The sequence below is a fragment of the Ursus americanus genome, chromosome 9 (genome assembly GCF_024610735.1).
Source record: "Ursus americanus isolate L20-20 chromosome 9, mUrsAme1.1.p, whole genome shotgun sequence".
Classification (NCBI taxonomy): Eukaryota; Metazoa; Chordata; class Mammalia; order Carnivora; family Ursidae; genus Ursus; species Ursus americanus.
In genome coordinates, this window is record NC_142135.1 from 5,059,087 (window position 1) to 5,084,852 (window position 25,766).

The window sequence follows — 25,766 nt, forward strand, 5'->3', positions numbered from 1 at the left end:
AAAGATACGTCCAGCGTTGTGTGAATTTGAAAACCAGGTCTGAGCATGAAATGTTTCACTACAAACATGAGTCCAAAATCTCTGAACCACTTCTTGCTCAACGGTGAGAGCCGGTAGCTGACTTTACCCAGAATACTAAGAATTCATGTTGGTCTTTCTTGCCACCTAGCTGGGCAGATATTAGCCAGTGGGTGTAGAACAGGCCTTTTCTATTTAATGTGGTCTCCGCGGAAGGGACACTGTCACGGGAGCCAGGATTTCAAGCCTCTAAGAACAGGTTTCCGCCAGAGAAGGTGCTGTGCCCCCCGGCAGAGATGGTCCAGGCAGATGGGCTAAATCCGGAGATGCAGAACCTCGGTGTGTGTGGGGGGAGGGTGTGGAGGGATCTGGGAGTGGCTCCCACGTACCCCGTGTTCTTCCAGCCACACCTGAGGACCACATTTCCCAGCCACACCTGCAATTCGCTGGAGGCTGTGAGACCTGGCTCCAATCAATGAAATGGGGACAGAAGAGATACAAGCCTCTTTCCTCCTTACTCTCCAAGCATCTTGCTTGATCCTCTGGGCTTCCTTTCTTCCATGGTGATTTCAGGAGTCACGTGTTTGGGACTACGGTGGCACAAAACAAAAGAACCGGGACGAGGAGACACCGTTTGGAGGAGAGCTACACAGGAGACCCACTGACCAGTATCAGACTTTGGGAAAACAAAAAACAAACAAACAAAAAAAATGATGTGCGGTAACCGAGATTTATGGCTTGCTTATCACAGCAGTTATTTAAAGAAAAACACTGTTGCTTTCTATGGTCTGGGCTTAGCAAAAACCTAAAAGCGTGGCGTGGAGCGGAGAGGTCAGGAATCCCGAAGTGGAGACTTCGCGGTTGGCAGACACGCACGAGGACCCGCGTGACACGGGGGCAGAGCGCTTGTAAACCGTCAGCTCTGAGAACGCGGAAGGCCGACCGTCCTCAGCCTCGGCAGCACTGATATTTGGGATTTGGGGGTAATTCTCTGCTGGGGGCTGCCCCGCGTGCTTCAGGGTGACTTAGCACCCCTGGCTTCTGCCGCGTAGATGCCAATGGCACCCACTCCTCCATTGTGACAGCCCCCAACGTCTCTAGACGCTGACACGCGTCCCCTGCCTGGGAACCGCTGGCCTCGTGGAAGAGGATGGGAAACAGAACGTCAGCCGTGCGTCTGCGTTCCCTGTAGCTGCGTTTGGTGAGGGCTCACGGAGACGGCGGGCTCGGGGAAGGGTCAGCTGTCCTTCACACAGTTCTAGAAGGGGACGGAGAAACCCGTGTGGACACCTGGGGACCGGCAGAGGTGGAAAAGCCTCTTCTTTTTGAACAAACACATTAAGGTTATTTTAAAAACAAAAAACTGAACACAAACTTTGACAGACCCCAAGAACACTTCTTAGTTGAATAAAGTGACAGTGGCTCGAGGCAAAAACCAGATTAATGCCTCAGCTCTCCTAATAGCGACCCAGAAAGGTTCAAGTCAGCTTCTACTTGGTTTCTATAGAGACCTGGGGGCAAAAACCAAACAAACAACCAAATAACAACAAAGAAATGCAGCAGCCTTAAGAGCACAAGGAAGACTGGAAACAAATAGATTGACAACCCACTGAATTTTCAAGAAAATTGTGTTGCTGGAGAAACCACAAGCTTGGACTACAAGACTGTTGGGCTATGCAGGGCTCATCTGAGCCCGTGGGCCTCCCTCCCAGCATGCGTCCCCCAGGGACCACACTTCCCCTGCCACCGCAGCCTCCCAGAAGGCAGACCCAGGGACCAGGGGTTGCATGGGTCCAGGGGGATGGGCCGGAGAGGCCCACCATGGAATTTGTGCCTCGCCTAGAAACCTACAGACCTCCGTCTACCGTGCGTCCCCCACTCTTCTCCATCCCTTGTGGGAGTGTCCGTGTCAGTTACTGCTTCCTGTTTCCACCACTGCCTGTTGTGAAGGCCAGTTAATTTATATCCGTACGTCTTCGGTCGTTGGAATAATAAGAGTCATATCTGATCCAGGGTCAACAGTACCTTCCACCACCCAGAAACCCTACAGCCGGAATACGAGGCAGTGAATGCCTGTGACCAGGGCCGCCCCCTCACGTGAGGGTGGTGTAGGTGCAGGGAGAAGAGTGAAGCAGGGGTGGTGATCAGGACGGCAGAGGTGGCCAACTGGCTGTGTCCTCACCAACGCCATTTCTCTTAATGTGCACACGTGCAGATGTTTGCCAAGCCTCCCTGGCAGTTCGTTGAGGACCATATGCCTGGGTTCAAGCCCGTGGAATACCTGAGAATTGTCCCTTAAAAATATTCTGCGTGATGCCCCGGGCTATCCGTTCATTCTGCGGTGCCTTTGAAGAGAGCATGGCAAAGGTTGGGAGTGTCCCGAGATGAGATGCCCCTGGAACCCTGAGTCCCTGCTTACAGGAAAACAGCCCACAACACTGCTAACCCACAGTGGCCTTCGTGTGGGTGATGACTGAGCTCCCGCAGGGTTGTGCACTGAGAGCTCAGGGCTAGTTGTTACTGTAGCACTGTCAGACCTACCCTGACTGTAACTGCGGTTCTCCGGAGAAAGGCGCCCATGTATACCAAAGACCAGAAGTCTGAGCACAAAACCCATCTAGTGTGGTCATGAGATGCAGGGTGCACGGTGGGGTTTAGTGGAAGAGGAGCCAGATCCCAGAAGGTCTCCAGTGCTTGGTCCAGACATCCTTGGTGGTGATTCGTTTAGACTCATTCTCACAGGCTCTGTGCCGAGGGTACCCAAGGGGGGACACAGAGCAGGTGTAATGCAGAGAGAGAGAGCACACAGGATATGAACTCAGTGACCCTCTTAAATGATTACCTCCAGTAATGAAAACACACAGCAACTGAGAGCCTGTTGGGCAACAGTGTTGTGGACGGCCGTGTGAGAGTGGTGTGCACACTCATGCACATGGGAATGCCTACACGGGCACGTGCAGCTATATTTGCAGGAGAAATGAAGCAATTTCCACACAAGTAGCCATGTTCTGTTTTGAACCCAGTGAACAGAGGAGCAGGACAGCGCACCCTCATTTCCCCGAGGCCCCTGCTTCTCGCGCCTTGGTCTGAGATGTTAGGTAGCCCAGGCAGGGCAGACACTGCAGGCAGATGGCTGGAGAGAGTCCTGGGAACCAGGGGGTCATCACAGCCTCTCCCCGCCATGCAGGCAGCACTGGAAGGCCTAACTGCCCTCTGCCCTCCTTCCTCCTTTTCCCGGTCTTGCCCGGGACTAAAGATCAGCTTGCAGTTTGAGAGGAAGAGAGAGAAATTGAGACAGCCTCAAGGCTGGCCTGTGTGCCACACCCCCTAATAAGCTGGCTCAGGAGAGTCTGTCGTTCAGCTCAGCCTATCAAACCTACCTTGTCAAACCAGGTCTACCCACTGCCAACATATGTCTGTCAAGCTTCACAGCTTCCCTGCTGTCAGTGTATATGTTAACATACATATAGACATCACAAGTCCAACAAATTTGTACCTCTTAGTAGCTCGGTGATGGTAAACAACCTTGCACATGGTGCCAGGCCATCGGCAGAGACAGCCTCTCAGGGACTGCCCCCTGCAGTTGGGGAAGGAGCAATAGTTATAAACCAGGAGTGCACAGCAGAATTTCCTGGGGAGCCTTTTAAAAATATGGCAATCTGAGCTCTACTGCCAGGGATTTTGATTCAGCACCATTAGGTTGAGGTTTAGACCACAATATTTAAAAAATCTTCCCAAGCGATTGTGATGCATCCTTTGGTTGAGGTCTCCTAGAATGGACCAACAGGTACAGACTTCGGAGTCGGACACACTTGGGTTCCAACCCAGGATCTGTCACTCTAGTCCTTGAGCTCATCCCCTCTGAGCTAGAGAGAATGCACACTTAGAGCGCTTGACGTGGAGTCAGAGCTCCAGAACATTCCTGGCTGGACCAGGGATTGGCGTTGTGTCTGTGAAGAAGGCAGTGGAAGCTCCACCATATACACTTCTGCATATTCTCCTAGGCATCCTTTCCTCCAGAAGCCTCCCAATGCCTCTCCTTTCCCCTGGCCCTTCTTTGAGCCCCAGATAACTCTTGCTTACTCTTACCATTGCAACCTTTGTGTGTCCTTGGCATTGCCTGTTTGCTAGCCAATCCCTCGTTAGACTTTGAGCTGTGAGACCACAGGTGCTGGGAGCTATTCCTTCCGAACAACAGCTGTCCCACAAACAGACCCTACGTGAGTAGCCATTGTTACAGGACAGTTGGTGCTCCCTCCACGCTTCATCCTATTTAATGCCCATGATAACCCTCTGAGCTAAAACCTCATCACCTGCCTTTTGTTCACGAGGAAACTGAGGCTCCAGAGAGAGGAACTTACTTGCCTCAGGTCACACAAATAGAAAGGGGCAGAGGAGAACCCTATGTGGCAGACTCTGTGTAACACCTGTGTGCTAGGTGCAGAACCTTGAAATCCGTGTATGGAAGGACCTAGTCCACAGTGTAAAGAACCTCCTCTCTCTCTCTCTTTTTAAAGATTTTATTTATTTATTTGAGAGAGAGAGAGAGAGAGAGAGAGAGAAAGAGGGCATGAGCCAGGGTGTGGTGGCAGAGAGAGAAGGAGAAGCAGACTCCCCACTGAGCAGGGAGCCCAATGCAGGGCTCAATCCCAGGACCCCCGGGATCATGACCTGAGCCTAAGGCAGACGCTTCACTGACTGAGCCATCTAGGTGCCCCCAGAACCTCCTCTTTTTGACAGCAGCCTCCCATGCTGCCCTGCACTGTCCCTCGGTGGCCTTGCCCTCACCTCCAGCTTGTACAGAACATTTCTTTCTCCTAAATGTAGTAGTAATGCTCCCTGAGCCTGTTTGTGCCCATAACTGTTCCATCTGAGAAAATACAAATTATAATTTGAGCATAACTATTCACTGAGGAATTGAAGACTTGGCATGAGTTACCAAAAAAAATAATTTTATTTTCTGGCTCGAAGGAATCCCTGGACTGGGAGCAAAGAAATCCATATTTAAATTGGACTCTGCCATGACTAGATTTGTCCTTGAGTAATTCAGCAAACCTTCAAGATTCAGTCTCCCCTGGTCAGTAAAGTACCAGTAAAGGCCCTCTTCTTCTTTAACATATTCAAGAACTTGGCCACCTCAGTATGTTCTGGGACTGTGTTCATCTTCAGTAGACCTGCAGTGAGGAAGACACATGCTGTTCTGGCCTCACAGACAAGCAGGGCATTGGTGTGGCCTCTCGGAGGGATATATTAAATACCTAATTATATCAATAAGTCCTAAGTTATCATTGTGATCAGAGTTCTAAAGGAGTAGAGCAGGCAATGCTCTTCCACCCTTTCCATCATCACGTTTATGGCCTTTCTTGTCACTTCCTGGTCCTGCCCCTAACTCTGTCCTGTCTTCTTGCCAGGCATCTCTCCCCTCTCTCTGCCCTCATTGCTCCCCCTGCTTAGTTGGTTTGCTCCTCTGACCCCCTTTTCTTTCTGCTTCTGCCTCCTCCTCCACTCCCTCCCCAACTCCTCCTTCTTCTCCCCACATCTCCACCTCCCATCGCGACCTCACCTCCTTTTCCTCGCTGTAACTCCCTTTGCTGAGAGCTTCCCTTTCATCTGTGTCACTTTTGCTTTAGTTTCTACTCTTTGGCTTTTCTCCTCATTACGTCTTGTATTTTCCTGGCTCTTTGTATGCCTGGTAATTTTTGATTCAATGTCAGGCATTGTGTTTACCATTTCATTTTCATTTTCATTATATAAATAAAAATATAAAAAAATACGTATATATCAAGATATATACACAGAGAGCTTTGTTATGGGACGCGTTTAAGTTATTTGGAATTAGTTTGATCCTTACCACTCTTCCTTTTAAGGTTTTCTAGGAGGGACCAGAGAATTCTTTCCTCTAGGGCTAATTTTATTCAGCTGCTGAAACGGTGCCCCTCTGAGCTCTGCCCATCGTCCCATGAATCGTGAGGTCTCCCGCTCTGGTCTGTGGACGCGCCCATCATTCCCAGCTGTGTGCAAGCTCTGGGAATTCTGTCCCGTGCTCTCATCCGTAGCGCTCCGTCTTGTGATCTCTGGGCCGTTGGTCTCCTGAATGCTCAGCCCCATCTCCTTGACTCAAGGAGGCTTCCTGGATTTGCATAAGTTCCACCTTCTGGCATCATGTCCTGGAAAATTCCTGCTGGTAGTATGTTAGGAAGGTAGTAGGACTCACTTCAGTTGTAGTCTATGCAGTCTCATGGCCAATGTCTGAAAACTGTTACTTCATGTTTTTATGTGGATTTTTAATTTTACAAATGAGAATGTACCTTGGTCTCTGTTACTCATTGTTGGCTCAAGCAATTGCCCCACCTTCCAGCCCCCCTCTTGGCAGAACCTTTAAACATGGATGTTGGTGCAGATCATGTTGTTGCTGTTATTCTCTTTCCTGTTTCCTTGTAAACCGGGAGCTGAAATCTACGCGAACTATTTGCATAGAGAGCTAGATTAATTTTCTTGGAAGTCTTTTGTGGGTTAGAGGTATATACACATAGTTTCCTTTTATCCTCACCACGATCACCACCACCACCACCATCATTATTGTCATTGATGTGCCAGATACACTTCCAAGCTCTGTACATCGATTTACTCATTTAATTATAATGACAGCCTCTGAACCAGGTTATCATTCATGTCACTTTTAGGATGAGGAAAGGAAAGTGCAGAAAGCTCATGGAACCAGCTAGCGGCAGCATCTAGAATATGAACATAGGCTCCAGAATCTCCAGGCTCCACAGTGAGGCTACTTGCTTCTTACTAGCAGCTGAACCCAGCAGGGCCTTTCCAGGCTGCCCCGGAGGGAGGAACGGCCCTGCAGCTGCTGACAAGAGTCATGTTTGAACTGTATTTAGAAGGAACCCGGGTCTAAAGGTAATGGCGGGTTGTCTCTAGAGTCCGCTAGAATGATGATCCAGCCATGAGCCCCAGGAGGTTCTTGACATCTGTGGGTAACCCAGACATTTATAACCCAAGTTATATACCCACCACGGACTCTGGGGCCACGTGGCTACGTTCCATTCTGAACTCGGCTGCTGCTTGTGTGTGATTCTAGGCAAGTTGCTTATTCTTACTATATCTGAGGCAAAGTCATCTGTAAGATACAAAAAATATCACTGTGGAAAACTCACAGGTTTGGGGTGAGAAGTAAATGAGTTAATATATTAAAACACATAAGATAGTGTGAGGCACAGGCCAGCCTCCCATGAGCTGTTACACCGTTCGTGGTTTCTGGTAACTGCTAATCCCCAGCACAAGGGTACCCACACCTGTCACCCAGGTCGCTCCTAGAGGAAGGGAGCAGAACAGGCAGGAGGCCCTTGCACAATCCAGGCGGGGACCTAACCCAGGGAATAAAAGCAGGAAGTGGGGGAGGCATTTTAGTGGGAGAATAAATAAGTCTAGATGAAGGAGAAAATCCAAGGGTGACTCCTTCTGTTTTTGATGAATTAGGGAATGTATGGCCTTTCCTGTGTTAACTTAAACTGCTCTTTCGATATTTTCTTAGTCTCCATCTCAAATATTTAACCAGATTTGATATGCTTTACTACGTGATTGCTGAGTGCTCTCCGTGAGTTGACTAGGGCTCTGGGCATTCATTGGTCCTCGGTGGGTGTTTATAAAATGACCGAAGTCAGGAAGTCTGTCGTCTGGGATGAAAGCTTCCAGAGGCAGGTTCCGGGCTTGGCAATTCTAGGAATCACAGGAGGACTGGATATTGTGATCCCTTCTCCAAAGTAGCAGCCTATTCTCCCCATCGATGTCCTCTTTTCTTCCTAAAAAATGAGCAGGACCAAAGGAATATTCCAGACCCCACACTTTGTGTCTCCAACATTATGCATAATTGAATGTGTTTGATAGTTTCTATCATCTTGAAAAATCACTTTCCAAATACTGAAATAATAAAAGATCCATCAAAGAACAGTGGTGTAATATTACCTTCTGTTCCCATGGAGACCACATTGCTGGTGTTCAGCTGTGTGATTATTAATGGCGTTTGCCTGTGTAACGTGTGTTGGGTCTGCCTGGTAAGTGGCACATGATACCTATCGTCACCTGCAATGTGTTCAACTCATTTCAACTGAGGTTTATTGTTGGGATCTTAGAAATGGTTTTATTTGCTAGTTTGGTTCAATTTAATTTTCTTGAAGGGCCTATTGCCAATGCCAGGTGAGCTGTTTCTGTGTTGCTTAAGCTGATGCGGAACCATTCTCTTCATACATGGTGTGTGTGCGCGCGCGCAGGGGAGACGGGTCATTGAACAGGGTCTCTCGAGTGTAGAGTCAGTGACTGTCGCACACGTTGGGAGGTCTGCATTATACAGTGTTCAGTCTGGGCAAACATCATCTCTTCTGAGTCTTCCACCATCCGCCAACATTTCTAAGCCTGAGGCCCATTCTCCAGGTGGAGAAACTGAGGATCTGAGAGGCTAGGTGTCTTTCCTGAGGGCAGTTATTTGAACGGAAATTCTGGCCCGCCTCCATATAATTCGGAAGTGACTGCCCCGTGTGTTTTGTGTGTTGCACGACCGTACTTACTAGTTACAGCAGAACGTCATGCTAGCCTCACGCGCTGTTCTCACGGTCAGTGTATTTGCAGTGACCAGCACGTGGTGCGTATTGAATAAGGGATAGCGCTTGTCTCTTGTTTTCTCTCCCTTGTTTTTAGTTTTTCCCTATTTTTAACCCAGCTACAATTAGAAGTCATAGAAGTAGAATTATTACTGGTTTCGCTCCTGTGCACAAACGGTTTTTGGTTGACTCGACAGCTATGTGTGCTTGAATTCGGTTTTTGTTTTCTGCCAAAGGCTCATTGCTCACATCTTTGGAAGTAATCTTAGTTATCATGTTTCCATAAACACTAAATTTGCATCCATTAGAGTCTATCGATTACCCTCGGTATGAAGGGATGTAGGTTAAATATGCCTTCCACCGATAGTCCCACTGTTGCTTAGAAGAGAGGGAGTGTCTCATTATAGAAATGAGAATTCTCTCAACTTAAAAGCCTGCCCAGGAGAAACCCTTACCTTTCCTGTTTTCTTCTCATGGGTCTTTCACAGTAACATTCTACATCTTATCTTGTCCTCAATCTGTCCCCATAGCCACCAAAGTTCCGAGGAAGAGACCGTGTCTTTTCTGAACACTGCATAGCCAGGGCCTTGGACGTGGGAGGACGCTCACTCTGTTTTCCTGTGGAAAGCAGTGAGGAGGGAACAGATGAGTAACCGGGTGAGGAAGGACAGCAGCAAGGCTGATTTTTTTCCCATCATATGGAGAAGGTTATTGAGATTCCAAAATCAGTACTTCCAACACTTAAGCTAAGAGCTCTTTCAACTGTACCATGTTGTTGTCTAGATAAGAGCATCCAGAGGTATATGGATAACTGTAGCCGGAAAGCACATGTTCCATATAGTTATCACTTGTTTAAATGTAGATTGCAGGAACACTTTGCAAACTCAATGTGACATGCTTGCCGGGTGCCAGGAGGCGATGGCAATTCTGATGACGATGTTCGTGACAGCCAACACTTGCGTCGATGATCTCATGAACCCTGACAGACAAGGCTATGGTGTCCTCAGCAAACAGGCACTGAGAGGTGGTGTTATTTGCCCAAATTCACACCGCTAGTAAGTGAAGAAGTTTGGTAGACTCCATAGCCGAGGTAAACTCTGCAACCCACTAGTTATGGGGTCTCAGACCTCAGTTTCCCCCCTTACAAAACCATGAGCCTTGCGGTTCTCTTCCAAAGACACGGTTTCTGCTGTGTGAACACACTTCTCGCAGTGCCCGCCAGGACAAAGGTTGCTGTGGGTACATGAGACTTCGGGGAGCTGATTCCTACCCTCCGGCGTCTCTTCCATCACCAGCTGCTCAGCTCAGTATAGAAGCAGTGCCAGCTTCCACGTGCCATCTTGTTCACAAACATAAGCAGTGGAATGACCACATCCTTTCCTCCAGTGAGTGAGAAAGGCAGAGCATGAGAGATTTTTCTTCTTTTCCAGTTTTCCCCTGGCCCATCTTTCAGGATCCAGAATGAATGCTCCTTTCCCAAGGAGGCTCTGCCTGACCGCCCAGACTGGCTCGCTGCTCTCACGCTGCCCGCGCGGTGCACTGCCCACCCCATTGGAGACCGTTGTCTGCCTTCCCTGCTAGACCGAAGCCCCCGGGGCAGACCGTGGCTTCCTTCACGCCGTGGCCGTCCTCATGTGGGTGAGCACCTGCGCTCGGCAAATACCAGATGCGTGAGTGCTTGTGTAGTCTAATCAGAGTCCGATCCCAGAGTGCAGTAGATACGCCCTCTTTTATTGAACCCCGCTCCCCCCCCCAGTTGCTGTAAATAGTGTTGATAGTGGCTTCATAGCCAGTTTTGTTAGAGTCACTTATAATTTTATTGGTGACCAGCAACCCCCGACCAGCACTCACCCCGGACCTCCCATTCTTAAAGTAGACACAACAGTGCAGCCCTCCTGGAATCTTGTCTGCAGACCACTGCGGGTACAGACGGGCTTTGTGTCTGCAGGCCCGGGGCTCTGCCAGCTGTCCCTTTCCTGTGGCAATCGTCTGCTCCAGGATTTATTACTGGAGATAAATCTCATCCCTCACTGACTTCTGCCATTCTTTCTGTCTCACTGGCTGCTTTCTCTGGGTAGAAAAGAATCCTGTTCCATATTGATCTCATTCACTTTCCCAGGAGAACTTTCGACGAAACCGTTGCTTGCTCGTGGCTGCCAGAAAGTCTGCTGGTGGCTTCAGGGAATACTCTAGCCTTTGCTCAGCCTCACCCCTGGATTGTGAGCCTTCAAGGGTGGAGGCAGGGTGGGGAGCGTGCCCAGCCCGTGCACCCCTCCCAGGATGCCTGACCTGCACTTTTTGAGAGTCAGGACTGCTGTGGCGAGTAATGGGAACACGATCCCTGAGTTCCACTGTGCTCTCTGCCCAAAGACCTTTGGCCCTGGTATGCCATTGAATATCATCACAGCCCCGGGTTGGGTTAACCCCTCTTGTAGAAGGGGAGCCTGAGGCCCCGAGGGTGGGTGTAACCTGCCGAGGCTTGTCGCTGTGGTCATCTTCAACTGCTGGATTGACGCCTCCCGATGCAAGTGTTCCGTGTGCTACTTGCCAGCTGGCTGCAGTGATCACGGCAGTGAATTCGCAGACATAAGGGATGTGGTTCCGTGGCTCATAATCAGGCCATACCCCATGCTTGCACTTCGTAGAACAATATTAGCTAAACTTTGCACAGTTCTTACTCTTTTCCAGCCTGTCTTCGGCTGTGCACGTGTTCTCGGATTTACTCCTCACTCGCCCCCTGTGAAGAAGCTATTAGTATTTCCCTCATTTTACAGATGGGAAGACTGAGGCATGCGGAGATCAGTAACTGGCCCTAGGTCAGGAAGGCTGTGAATGAGGGCGCTGGGATTCCAACCCCAGGGGCGGGGCTCCGGACATCTCATCTCAGACTCTGCGTCTCCTCAGCCGGGGCCCTGCTCCTGGGACCCAGGCCTATGCTCCGTGTTGCTCATTCGAGCCAGTCTCCAGGAACCTCAGAATCGTCCCGGGCCCCTTCTTCTCTCACACGCCGATGTCAGAGACGGGCTCCCGCGGACTCTGTCCGTAATGTGTCTTTGTATCTTCGTTTCCACGCCTCTCCTCGGCCCCTTCCACTGCATGCTTCCACTGCACAACACACAGCTTCTGGACGTACCCACTTTCTTTTGATTCTTTTCCCTCCTCGCTGTCTCCCCTTGGCTCCCGTGAGCTGCTGAACCTGAAAATCATCCTCGTGACAAAGCAGAGGGGCCCTGGTGCTGCCTCCGGCCTCAAGACCTAACCCGTCTTCATGGGTTGTCCCCGCACGTTCACTCTGCTGACATCATCTCGATTTTATTTTTACTTCTGCGAAACGTCGCCCTTCACATATGGAACGTTCCCCCTCCTACTTTTACCTGCTGATTTCTTTTAAATAATAAGATGGCATTTCCCCGCCCGGCCTGGGACGGATGCCGATGCCTTACTGTGGGCCACGTGGCCTTGTGTGTAACTTGATCCTAGCGCTGACGGAGCTGTACCCAAACCATCCGTCTCTATGCTGCCGCACACACCCAGCCACGCGGGCCTCGAACCCAGAAATCATGTGCCAATAATCCTCTTCATTCCCCAGCCTCGCCCGGAAACAACAGCCACTAAATGACTCTTGAGCAAATGCAGACATGAGTGACTTGGGCACCATGTTAGCACTTCCTGCATTCTCCTGAATTCTGGAATATTGCTGTTTGTAGTGGCACTCACCACACTCAGGCTCAAACACATCCCGAACGCTTCTCGAAAGAGGTTCCCTGCCTCGCAGTTGAAGCATGACTAGCAGCAACATTTGAGTCGAGGAGATGACAGAGTAGCTCCCGAGAGGGAGGGAGTCTTGCTGACCAGGAGTGTCGGCGTGGGGCTCTGGCCGGCCCTCTGGGACACGGGTGAGGGGACGTGAAGGCGCCGAGCCTGGAGGCGGGCAGCCTGGGATGGGAGGCCAGTGTCAGGGTCAGAGCAGGCTGGTGTTGGGCAGTGAAAGCCAGGCCAGGTGAAGCCACAGGGAGAGTGGCCGGCTTTGGTCTCTGAAGCAGAGGCTTCTGTAAGGGAGCGGGGGCCACAAGCACAGTCTCCAGGTCGGGTTGGGGGCTCACTTCCGGCTGCAGCGTCCAGGGTGGATGGGGTGCTCACGTCCATCGGCGCCTCCTGTTCTTTGTGGTGCCTGCTTGGTGCTGACCTCTAAGTGGGCCCCAGCGCAGTGGGGCTTGCTGCCTTCTCTCTGCTCCTCGGTGAGCCCGTGGCCCTTACGGTTTTGGACAGCCTGCCACTGTGCTCCCGTTTCTTTTCCCTTCTATACCTGCCCTTCTCTTGCTTAAATCCACAAGCAGCAGCTTGCCAGGGACATAAACTCCCTCAGTGTTGGATCCTTAGCAAGCTAAAAGCCTATCCCCAAAAGATAGTTCTGCCAGATTCTAAAGCCAAATCTTCAAGATGTGAAGCCATCACTTAAACCACAAGTGAATTACACTAAATTGAAAGCAACGCACAGAACGTAAACGCCCCCTTGCGTTGCTCCACCTGCCCGCCTCCGATAATCCGGGAGTGCGATCCGCTGATGAGGAAAACCGAGATGACGCTCTGGAACACTATAATGGGATCAATAAAAGTAATAGAATTAACCGTGATGATAATAATGTTACATTATTCATTGTATCTACTATTTAGGAAGCAACCAAATAACGCACTTAATCTCTACCAGGCATTTGATTTGTTATAGAACCGATCCTGTCAACAATCTTACATTATTGATGGCATCGCATTCCAAAATTGTTTTTAACAGAGAGACTCGGCGTGTCCACGGGTGCAGCTCTGACAAGGTTACGGTCTGCAGAGCTAGCTTCGAGTTTGGTTTGACCCCGATGATGGACCAGACACTCATTTCACACCGTCTCTCGGTTTTATAACATCATACGTAGTGACTGGTGGTTTTGAAGAGAAACAAATAGGGCTGATAGAGTTGGAGAAGGGTATTTTTTTTTCCTTTAAAACAGAGCCTTCCTCCAGCTAGACTGTAAAAATACATTCGTCAGAAAGGTGTTTGGGGTTTTATGATGATCGGACAACTAAATTGCTTGTTCAGTGTGAGTTGTGTAATGTTCTCAATTAGATTAAATATTAAGAATCCCATTTGCCAACTGCTCACAAAATTGCTGAACATTACACACGGTTTGGGGAATTGCTTTTAATGAAGAACAAATGGAAGTAAAATACCAGATACTGGAAGTGCCAGCGCTGGAGATGTTTTGAGAGAGGGATCCAGCACTTTCCCACGTGGAGTGTTCAGTATTTTCTGTGCTGGAATGACATAGGACTGTAGTCACCTCAGTTAAGGAATCTGCTCTCTGCGGGTCCTTGTTAAGAAACACAGCGGTGACGTGGCCTCTTCACTGCGTTTGGAGGCTCTGTGTACAATACTGAGCAGAGAAAGGCCGGAGGGTCCCCTGTGTCGGGAAGACTGCAGGGAAGTGGGCTCCAGTCCCCTCTTACTTCCTCTTTCTATGCCTCGATCGCCTCGGCTCAGAGAACAGCGAGGCAGCGTGTGCATAGGATGGTGGCTGGTATCAGGGCCGGCGTCCTCACTCTGCCCTTCAGGACTCTGTCGTCTCTCCTGCCACCCCTGCAGCCTGGCGGGCCCGCACCTCTTGTGTGTTCCCAGAATGCAGTGATCTGTTCTTTGCCAGGTGCCTGTTCTTCATCAGGGGCTCTTCTGAGCACCCTGCTTCCGTGACCTGTCTTAGCTGGTCCTCACCACAGTGCTTGGCAGTAATTGCCTTTTTTATAGAAGAGTCAGGAAAGGATCACAAATACCCAGTGGGTCTCTACCCCATAGAAGGTGCTCCCCTTACCTGACAGAGGGCCACCAAGTAACAAGCCTTCGATAGATGCAGACCAGCGCGGACGACAAGTCAGATGCCCCAGCCTCGATTAAGACATGTCGCAATGCAGTGTCACTGCGGTCGTGTTGTTGGCCTTACGTTGAATAGCTTCGTCTTGAACCCGAGGCAAATGCAAGCAGTAGAGCCGCACAGCACTGCTAGCTTGCAACATGGCCAGAGATGTGATCCAAGTTTTACTTAAACTGTGTTCAGATTATTTTTGGTCTCTTAATTTTGACAATTTCTTTTTTTTTAATTTTATAATTTTTTATTATGTTATGTTAGTCACCATACAGTATATCCTTAGTTTTTGATGTAATGTTTTCCATGATTCATTATTTGCGTATAACACCCAGTGCACCATGCAATATGTGCCCTCCTTACTACCCATCACCGGCCTATCCCGATCCCCCACCCCCTCCCCTCTGAAGCCCTTAGTTTGTTTTTCATAGGAAACTGCATTCCTGACCCTATGTCCGACAGATCCACCAGTGTGCCTCCTCATCCCTAGACCGAGGCTTCTGTTGCACTGTACCTTACAGGGTTGATTTAAAAGCCCTAGATAAACTACAATATCTTATGCAAATACTCTTGTTCTGGTTCCTACTATTGCCATGATCGTTCCCGTGAAAGCCATACTTGCTTTGAGCTGGTTTCCTATAGACATAAACATTCTAATATGGTAATATTGATACAGTGGTCTCCCATTTGCCTTAAAAATCTCTCAGAACAGACTTATCTGTTTCAGCAGGGACCAAGAGAAGGCCCTTCTATAGGGAGGCAGGAGTTGGCAGTGGTTAGGAGTGTGGGCTCGCGGATCAGACTCACCCCATTCAAGCGATAGCCATGCCCTGTACCGAACATCCAACTTTGAGACAGACACTCACTGTTGCTTCCCCCACCTCACTCCTGGACACGAGTCTGGGTGCCCTGTGCGCCCCAGATAAGGAGGCTTGTGAGGAGACACATGGGCGTTTGTATGTTTGCTATCAGATCCCAGAATCCACGTTCCGTGCTGGTTTGTCTGGTCTACTTTCCAGGCTCCCTACAGAATGAGCCACATAGAAAGAGCTCGCCAGATGTACCAGGAAGAGAGACAAGGACCAAATCCACAGGAGAGACCTCATAGCTCCCTGTAGGAGAGTAATTACAGATGCTGAGTCTGTGTCTGTCCCGGTGTTAGTGGAAGGATTTTAATACCTTTCATAATTAAAATCACAAAAGCATAGAATTTTACACCTTGAAGAGAACATAGTGAACCACTCCAACTCCAGCTTCCAAAGTAGAAACAGTTACAATAGTTGTCATGTCCCACTGAGACTGACAGCTCGCTGATCCTGCAGATATGTTGGAGTTTATGGTCTTGGAACTGGCCTCTTGGGGATGGGAGGAAAAACCAGTCGGCCCTCCACACACATGCATAATTAATCCAGCAGTGCTGATGGCCGCTACCCCTGTTCTCACTGTCTTGCCCTCAGTTGGGAAGACTTTGATTCTGGTGAATTCGTAATAGTGCCCTGTGGTCTAAGAGAGCACGGCTATGCTGTTCTGGAACCCTGGATTTGTCTCTTAGTAATTATGGGGTCATGGGCTATTTACTTAATCTCTCTGGGCTCATTCCACTTTTATAAGTTTACATTCTGATTTCAACTTCCCTGAAGGTTTGGAGGACCAGAAGCAGCAGCTAGGGAGAAGCCAGCATCCTGGAAGAGAGCCCCAGCACATGCCTTCCCCTTCCCCTTTGATGAGCGCACTGGCACACATATTGCACCTTTCTTATGCGTCTCTGGGTTCCTGAGAATTGTGTTTTGATGGACATGGTATGCCTGACCCTCCATGACCAGATCCCAACTGTCCATCTCCCACCATGTCCTGCTTTTCTATCTTGGACTTATGTGCCTTAACAGCATAGCACAAAATCTAGCTCCCTGCACTTTATTTATTTGTTCGCTCTGTATCTTTGTTTATGGTGGTTCCCAAGTTTGACATGCCCTCTCTCATCCCTTTTCTGCCTGCCTAACCCTTCAAGATTCAGCTGCAGCAACACGTGTTCTAGGAAGCCTTCTCTGCTCACATCTGCCCACACAATGAGCATCCTGCGGTTTCTCCTGGTGTGACACCTGCTTGCAATGATGTGTCTGTGTCCCTGGTCCCTCTGACTGGAGGATGTGTTCCCCAAGGTGGGGCAGTGCATGCTAATCTCTGGAGCTCAAATGTTTGTTTTTTTAAATGTATTTGTTTTCAAAGATTTTATTTATTTATTTGACAGAGACAGAGAGTGAGTAGAAGCAGGGGAGGGGCAGAGGGAGAGGGAGAAGCAGACTCCCTGCTGAGCGGGCAGCCTGACATAGGGCTTGATCTCAGGAATCTGGGATCATGACCCAAGCTGAAGGCAGACACTTAACCGACTGAGGCACCCAGGCGTCCCTGGAGCTCAAATGTTTATAGCACAGGGACGGGCACCCAGGAAGCACCAAATACAGAGTAACTGGGATGATGATGATACATGGAGTTGGGCTGACCCCACTGACTAGGTGAAGAATATAAAGAAAACCAATGAGACTCTCAATCATAATACTTATCATGTGAAAATGTAGTTCTCTGAAGTCAAATGAATCAATAGCAGCAATATATATTCATTCATCCGAAACACATCATAGGCGTTAAGGTAACTTAGAAGACGGTAATGACTTATTCCGGGTCAATATATCAACTTATTTAATTACTAATGAATTATTACCTTTTAAAGTTCTGAACAGTTCTAAAATCTCTTGGTAATACAGGAATTGACCAATTTACCAAAGGAAATGCCATGAGGTACATCAGCAGAAGGATTCTTAGGAAATTCTTACCTGTAATAACCGTCAGACTAAGGCTGCATGTCTGTTGTGCTCTGTGGAAGGTCGAGAACTACCCCCCTTCACCCTCACTCTTGCCCCGTGAGGACAGCTAAGTCCCTGCACAAGGTGTTAGAGCTGGGGGAGTAACAAAGGTCAGACATGACCCCGGGGCCCCAGGTCATTCCTGTAATTCCAAGTCTACCGAATGTGTATGGGATTCTGTTGCTTTGCCCCCACAAATTACAAGTAAAAGGAAATATACATCAAGGTGATGTTGGCACAAGCTGAATCAAAATGGTATCTTTTAAAAATTGCTGTTTAAACACAAGAGAGAAGATAATATTTAGGAATCGGGAATGAAAACAATGGCCACTGGCCTTCTGAAGCCCTGTGCCCAACACTGAGCAGCTCTCCTTGTGGGCTCGCTCCGGTCCTGAGCACCAGGCGGTACGATGTCCACAGCGGGACAGGGCGAGCTCCAGGGACCCCATCCTCGGAGATCAGATCTGCCGTCGGGGGTGAGGGGGACGGAAACGTGATGCCTTCTCTCCACCTGAGCAGTGAACCAATCGGAAAGTAAGACAATTAGACAAACTGGAGATCAAACTAAGAGGAGATCGCTTAGCTTACATCTTTGATCACGGGGGCTCCCGGATCTTGAACTCTGGAGGGAACTACTTACCTGGTCAGTGCTGGATAGATGCGGGCCTCCCTGCTGAGCGCCTCTGCCAGGCCTCCCCCAGGGCCAAGGGGACGGAGACAGGTGCCTCCCAGGGAGGACTTGCTATCAAGAGAAAGGACAAGAAACAGCCCAGTTTTTTATCCCCGACTCACCAGGTGCCCAGCAAATGGGCAGAGAGGAGCTGGGGTGTCATGCTAATGGGAGTCCCTGCACGTTGAAAAGATAGCAAGAGGGGAGCAACAGTGTTGTCACGCACACACACGTCTCTAGACCCCCTCGCTGGGACCCTGGGCGACTGCTCCCCATGATGGCCCTTCAGAGAGCTCTGGCAGCTACTCAGCCTCACGATGGGGGTGCTTCCTCTCTTCTAACTGTTGTTTCAGTCCCCCGCATGGATACATTGCCCCCTATGTGAAGGTAGCTGGGAGTAGATGAATTCTATTCTGTCCCCGATTCCCAGGAGGGGAGCAGTGGGGACAGCAAACTTACGGAGGGAAAGAAACAGCAAGCCAGAGCCGCACAGAGCTCTTTCTGTGGTCACTCGGTGGTCACTTGTGGACCCTTTGGTGCTGGCACGACCCGTGGGTAGAGGGCAGGCAGCAGGCACGTGAAGTAGAATGGAGACGTGGCTGGATGGGAACGTAACCTAGACCAGGGAATGTAGCCTCCACCCCCTCGCCAACCCCCATGCCCACCTGCTCCCTTCTCTCCTGCTCCAGGAACCGTGCAGGCTGCCAGGAAGAGGACAGTTGGGGCAACTTAGATCAAGTCGTATTGATGTGAAATCATCTGTGATTTCTATAGTTCAGCTATTTTTGGGAAGAGACACTTGGTGTCCCGCCCACAGCTGGCCACCGCAGCCCCGTGTGTGCGGGCACAAAATCAGGCGCTGTCCCCGGGATGGCAGCGGGCTGGGGTCAACCAGATGAAAGAAAAGAAAGATGAAACTGTTTTCCCGGATCCCAGCTAGCTAGTTGCAAAGTGAAGGCTCGCCCAAGGGGGTTTCAGTTCCCTTTGGAATGTACAGAGCGGGGTTCCTTTGTTAACCTGGGCCCTAACTGGGGTTAGAGGCTTCACTCTTCTGCATCCTGGACGTGGAAACACAGGCTAATACTATGTAAAGCCCCTCCAGCTCCGTCCGCAGAGTAAGCTCAGTGCTGTGAGGCTTCCTGCCCAGCCTGTGTCTAAACTGCTGATCCGCTGTTTGCCATCAGACCTGCAGACCAGTCACCACTCTGGGGTTCAGTCTCCCAGGCTACAAGATGGGGGGGCACAATTGTACTTATTTTATAGGGTTGGCATAAGAATTAAATGATTAACATACGTAGAGCACTGAAACAATGCCTGGCGTGGAAAAGGGTCAGATAATAACGTCAGCTGCTTATTAAAGCTATCGTAGTTTCCTCATTGATTAAAAATAAGATAGTAATGAAAACGCCCCTGAATTACCGAGAGGAGGGATCCAGGCACACAGCAGGCATGTACTGAACAGTGGCTACTATTAATAGGAGTCTAGATGGCGAGGTCTGATAGAGCTCGCATTCTTATTTCAAATAAACATCCAGAATATTAAAACCCAATTCCATTTATGCGTTCTCCCACAATTGTAACGCCGAAGATGTACTGATATTTCTGTATGAAAATGTGTCTTAACTTTCACGGGGGTGTTTGTATTAAATGAAAAGTTATCAGTGCTTATCATGTGCCAGATAAATATCAGATTGTGTGTGTATCTCACATAAAACATAAATGTGTTTATATAGAGCGTAACGTTCCGTAGCACGATTTTGTGGCATGGAGCAAATCCCAGTCCCAATCCCAGTGCCCACAATGTATGAAAACCCGCGGTTCTAAGAAGGGGGAGGTGACAGTGATTTGGATCTTCAATCCAGGCCCGTGTTGTCTTGTGTCCGAAAGACCTCCCCCCCCCAGGGGATGCTACAGCTCATTCATTCATTGATTCTTTCTTCAATCGTAGAATTTCTATGTGCTGTTTCAGTTCAAGGAGAAATGACAGATTGCTTCTATTCTAGCCTCAGGGTGTTCAGGGAGGTTGGAGCGATCATGGTGGTCTGAGGAGGTGCGTGCAGGACGTAGGAGGAGGGAGAGGATGGAGAAGCTTCACAGAGGAGAGGACGTCTTGATGGTGAGTTTCAGGCAGCCAGGGACAGGTCCTTTAATGGAGAAAAGCAGCTGGAATTCGTTTGTGGAGCGAGAGGGAGCTGAGGACTGGAAATGTGGGGACGCCAGGCTTTGAATGCCATGCTCAGGAATTCAAACTTTATCTTGTAGACAGCGGGCAATGCTATAAACTAACTTGCACACGCTAGGTCTACGCATGGAAGGTAAGACCAGCCTGGTGAGACCCTTTAGAAGGATGCTTTAATAATTAAAGTAAGCAATGTGACTCGAACTAGGGCAGAAGCAAGAGCATGCTAGAGGCAGAGCCTCCAAGACTTTCTTAGAGATTCTGGGGTGAGAAAGAGATCTGGAGTCTGGGAGAGTGTCACAGCTGTCATGGATGTGGGGCCAAATGGGTCCACTAGGGATGACCAGAGGGAAGAGAAGGATTGGGTCAGGGCGACAGCAATTAGCTCCTTTTAAGATGCCTCTTGGACAACGGGCAGCTGGCCAGCCAGCACTCCGGAGTAGAGATCTACAGCCCCGGGCGGGGGTTAGATCTGCAGATGTAGATGCGACCCGATGTGACCTTCATTCACAGGAAGGTCAGAGTTGAGGGCAAGCTTGCGTTCTCTGTTAGGTAATGAATGGAGTAAAAAGCAAACCTTCCTAACACCTAGTAAGGACTGACTATAACCCAGACACTCCCGTGGGCACTTTGGCTTTATTACTCTCCCCACTTCCCGTCGGAAACGGACACTCCAGAGGATGGGGGGCTAGCCCAGGCACACTGTTAGTGAGTGGCTGATCCTATTAGCCTCCGGATTCTGGGTTCTCATCCAACCATGTCCCAGCAGAGCTCCCTAGGAGCATCAAGCGGCGTTACAATCCATTTTGTTCAGGTTTCTAAGTGGATCACTGTTGATGTTTGAGCCGCATAATCCGTAGACACGATCCTGGAGGCCACGATGGGTGTATCTGGTCGTGCCCACTGACCTTACCCTGGGCTGTCGCCCAAGTCTGCCTTCTACCAGAATAGTCGTGCTTGGTTAGCAGTCACCCTCCTTACATCCCCTGTGTGCCTGTGGTGGGCTGGGCCTGGCCTGGGGCCTCGTACTGTGAGTTCAAGAGCATGTGTGAGGCCTGGGTGTCATTGAGGGCTGCCGTTCCAACCTTGGCCTCCTTTCTTGGTGCGGGGAGATTGTGCTTTTCGGTCCATTCCGTGCAAGGCCCGTGGAGGTGTGTGGGCTCTTCCACGCCGGCTCCGCAGGCCCTGGGTCGGGGAAAGGGGGAGGCTAAGGGGATTCTGCAGCAGCTGGCTCACTTTCAGAAACTTAACACTGTCAGCGCTTTTATAGGGAACAAGATTTGTTTTGTTGATAATGATCTCAAGCCATGCATCTTTTTTCAGGATTTCTCTGTGGGTTACCATTTTGACTTCCTATGATCTCAGTAGGCATATTGAATCAGATTTATGAAGATTCCCCCGAGATTACTTATGTGTCTCTTGACAAAAATCCATAGGATATTGGTATCTAGTTTTATTTTTTTATTGTTTTATTTAAGTTCAGCTAGCCAGCTAAGAGTATATCATAAGTTTCAGATGCAGTGTTCAATAATTTCTCAGTCGCGTGTAACACCCAGGGCTCATCACATCTGGTTTTAAAAAGTCAAAGTTCATATTAGACTTCAGAGATCCCTTGCCTGCAATAGGTCCTGAAGCATTTTCCATTGGAGGCATTGGTGACAAGAAAATTCAGTTGCGAGCAGGTGGCAGGGCCAGGAAACGGGACGCTCAGGGCTGCTCGAAGCAATCAGGTTGTGGGCTCCGAGCTCCTGGATCTGATACCTGTGTTAATCCCCTGTCTGCTTTCATTTCTGCTTAGTCACGGCTGTGGGAGGCATTGCACGATTCAGATTAATGCATCAGTCAAAGCAGGCCGGCCTGCTGCAACATCTGTCCTCCGCCAGGCACGGTCTCCAGGGCCCCTGTGCACACTGGGAGGGACTGCCCCCACTTAGCACCTGAACTGGAGAATCACTTCTTCTGCAGGCAAAGCAGGGTGACCTTGTACAAGTCATTTGATTCTTTGACCCACAGCCTTTGATCTATGAAACAGAAATTGGAGTTCCTGCCACATATTATTTGATCTAATCAGAAGGAACTTTTGAGGTATGATTAAGTGATAAAAGCAGGGAACAAAGAACCGTCCAAAGCGTTTTCCAACTTGTGAGTGTGTCTGTGTGTGTGTCCAGGACACGTATTCATATATTAAATGCACATAAAACATGTATGCACACATGCATATGGCCGTATTCTAGAAGGATCCACAAGAAATTATTGGACCTGGGGAATGAGGCACTTTGTATTGTGTTTCCTTTGGTAATACTGAGATTTTTACCATATGCCTATTCTCATTTTGAAAGTCGGAATTAGAGCATCTGCTCTGTGTGCTGTTTGTTGAACACCCAGTGACATCAAGGTATGGGAGCACGTAGATGCTTCGTGAACAGTGGGTTCCTTCTCGCTCCGTAGCTCGGGGAGTCCCCCACACACCCTGCAATGCACAAGCCCTGCTCGTCTTTCTACAACTGTGCTGACTTCTGTTCCTAACATATGAGGAAGGATAAGAAATGGGAATAAATGGATTACCTTGAGTGCCTAGCTGACTGAATTTTCTGCTTATGGAATGGAAAAGTCTTTGATTGCAGACCTCACTGAATGTCTCTCATAAGTTCAAATCAAAAGGGACCTGGTGGCCTCAGAATGCAGGTTTCAGTGGCGTCCCCGGGGAGCAGAGGGTCTGATGAGGGTCTCTCCAGGGGATGCGGTGGTGCATGGCCCTTATCCCCTTCTCTGGCCCGAGTCAGTCATTTCCTCACACTGCCGAGGATGTTGGTAGCCAACAGCAATCGGCTAAGCCTCTTTCTGGAGATTGCTCTGAGAGTGCTGCTGGCCCAGGTTACCTCCTCCGGGGGTAACGCACCCTCAGTAATGGTCAGTGCTTGGGTGCAGAGACCTGGCCTCGCCTGCAAGGCCACCCGGCCCTGTGGCTCTGGAGCTCCCCGTGGGACGGACCAGGGTCTCTGTTGGGCTGCAGGACCGTGCGGTGTCACTCCTCCCTCTGCCCATCCGACTCTCCCACAGACTTGCTCCCGACAGCACACCCACCGTCTCCTGCAGGCACGGCTCTGTCTCCGAGGCTTCTTCCTAGGGACCTGACTCATGACCGTCTCAGAGCTAGGTGACACCCTCATCCTGCTTTCCCGATGTGTAGCACCCTGGGTGACCCACCCATCATGACGCCGTGATTAGCTCGAGTACAACACACCCATGATCGTCCACCTTTATGGCACCACTGGGACTGCAGATGACGTGCAGATGGCCATTGACCCCTATCAGACCTGTCCTGCCCCCGTGGACCAACTCAGCCCTCTCCGATGGCAACAAGCAAGGACACCAGTGAGGCAGGAGACTGCCATATCACCAGCTCACGAGACCCACGGCAGGGAATTCTACCAGCTCCCCGTGTGGCGTTTCCTACAGCCGGACAGGCAGAGCAGTGCGGGATCATGAAGAGCCAGTTGCTTCCTCCCCTCACGGCTGCACGAGCAGTAGATGGACAGGCAGGTCTCGCATCCATGGAATTCTCCAGCCCGGTACCGACACCCTCCTCTGCTGCCCAGGCCCCTCCCTGGGGGGTTCCTTTCTCTGCCCCCAAAACCAGTCCCTCCTGAAATTCACCCCAAGACATCGTATCTTCCTCCCACCATGTCTAGGTCTCCAGGTACACGGTGGGCTTGGCCACCTTTTCCTCATCGCCAAACCACGTTTTGGTCATCGTACCCACTTAACGCGCCCAACGTCTGCAAGCAAATGACAGCATACAGAGCACCTGACGCTGTACCCTCGTGCCCAGTCTCTCGCCAAAGGCACTGCCGGCCCTGAGTATCTAACCTCACATCTTCCAGCAGCACATCCTCCCTCCTCTCGGCATTATGTCCCACTCACCCACCTCCCACGAGCATCTCTACAAACTCCTCCTCTCCCTGCGAAAGGAGACCCTCCTGCCCGTCCCCATCTTCTATGGTGCGCCGTGCAGCGGCCAGGAAACGAGGGCTTGTGAGTGGGTCCCCTGAGGTTGTCCCAGACCTTCCAGGTCGGTGCCATCCTCCTCCTCCTCGTTGTTATTATTACTCCAATATTGCTATTGTTATTATTTTAACGTGAACACGTAAGATAGAGGCTCGGCAGGTTGCAGTGTTTTTCCCACACAGAGAGGTGGGGGAAGGACTGAAACTCTTCCCCGGGATTGCGAACCCCTGCGCAGCTCTTCCCTGAGCCGGCCGTGGGGTGGCCCTTAGCGTCTGTGTCTGTCCCACCCACAGGGGAGCTTCTACGTGCCGTCCGAGACCTGCATGCAGCACGCACACCGGTGGCACCGGGAGCTGTGTTTCCTGCTCCTACACGCCTACCGGGGACTCCGCGCCTACTTCCTGGGCATCCTGACGGACATCCCGGAGCTGCCGCACATGGAGCTGGGTAAGGGGCTGGGCCCGGGGGAACGCCTCAAGCCAGCGGCCCAACTGCCCCGTTGGGGGCCAGGCTTGAGAAAGCTTGCGATTCCGTCAGCGTCACAGTGACAGGTGCCATCCAGGTATGTTTTCTGTGCGTTACCTCGTTCTAGCACGGGAGAGTTTCGGGCATGCTTATACAGCAAGAAAAGGCAGGAGCACCCCGAGGCCCATACACTCATGCGTTCATTCACCCAGCAGGCATTTACTGAACACCTGCTACGCGTCTGCCACTGTCGTACACAATGTCAAGTTGCTTGGAAGGGAAAGTAGTTACAGGATTGCAACTGACAAGAGTGGAAAACAACCCCCAAGAATATGTATATACACATATATACATAAATATATACTTGTATATATCTTTTATACATATTATAGATAGGTAGGTAGGTAGGTAGATTTTAATCTGCATGATTATAGAAACCTCTCTACAGCCATCATCTCTGGTTTTCTGGGGATGAATTGCTTTGTATACATCATCAGACATCATGGAGATCATTGGGCCTGAATCCCTCTTTGCTGACAGGTGTTGGAACTGAAGCTCAGAGAGGGCAGTGACTGCTCAGGGTCGCACAGCAATGCATGGCAGAACCAAGACAAGAGCACAGAGCTCTGCACTGACTCTTGGGGCAGCGTCCCTTATGTCACCCCGCAATTTACAGCAGGCGACACGGTGTTACTCTGCTCACAGCCTTCTACAGGGGCCTCTTTGCTTCCAGAACCGAGGCCAGGTCCTTAGCCTGGTTCAGGCTTAAGCACAGTCCTGCTGGGGTACCTCAGCTTCCCCACCCACACCCCCAGACCTCACCTACTGGGACAGCCATGGCTTTGACAGGATTTAGGGCCTCGTACGATGTCCATTCCTGTGCTGGACACACCACATGACAATGATTTATTTGCGTGTTTCTCTTCCCCGCTCGATGTGGGGTGTTTGTGAGCAGAGCCCCCTCCGGTCCCTCGTGCACAGCGCCTGGCAGGTGGGGTGAAGGAGTAGGTGCAGTGCTGTTGATGAGTTGTCCTGCCGTCTTCCCATCTGGCC

The 25,766-nt window shown here is 50.2% G+C and overlaps 1 protein-coding gene across 1 annotated transcript in view; it reads left to right on the top strand.

The window, feature by feature from the left end:
* The window catches only part of FAM135B (family with sequence similarity 135 member B), a 178,952-nt gene that overhangs the window by 112,154 nt on the left and 41,032 nt on the right, over positions 1 to 25,766 (top strand). The window contains exon 7 of the mRNA XM_045812211.2: positions 24,542 to 24,695. Within this exon, the coding sequence (XP_045668167.1) occupies positions 24,542 to 24,695 (154 nt within the window). The remainder of the gene's footprint in view (positions 1 to 24,541; positions 24,696 to 25,766) is intronic.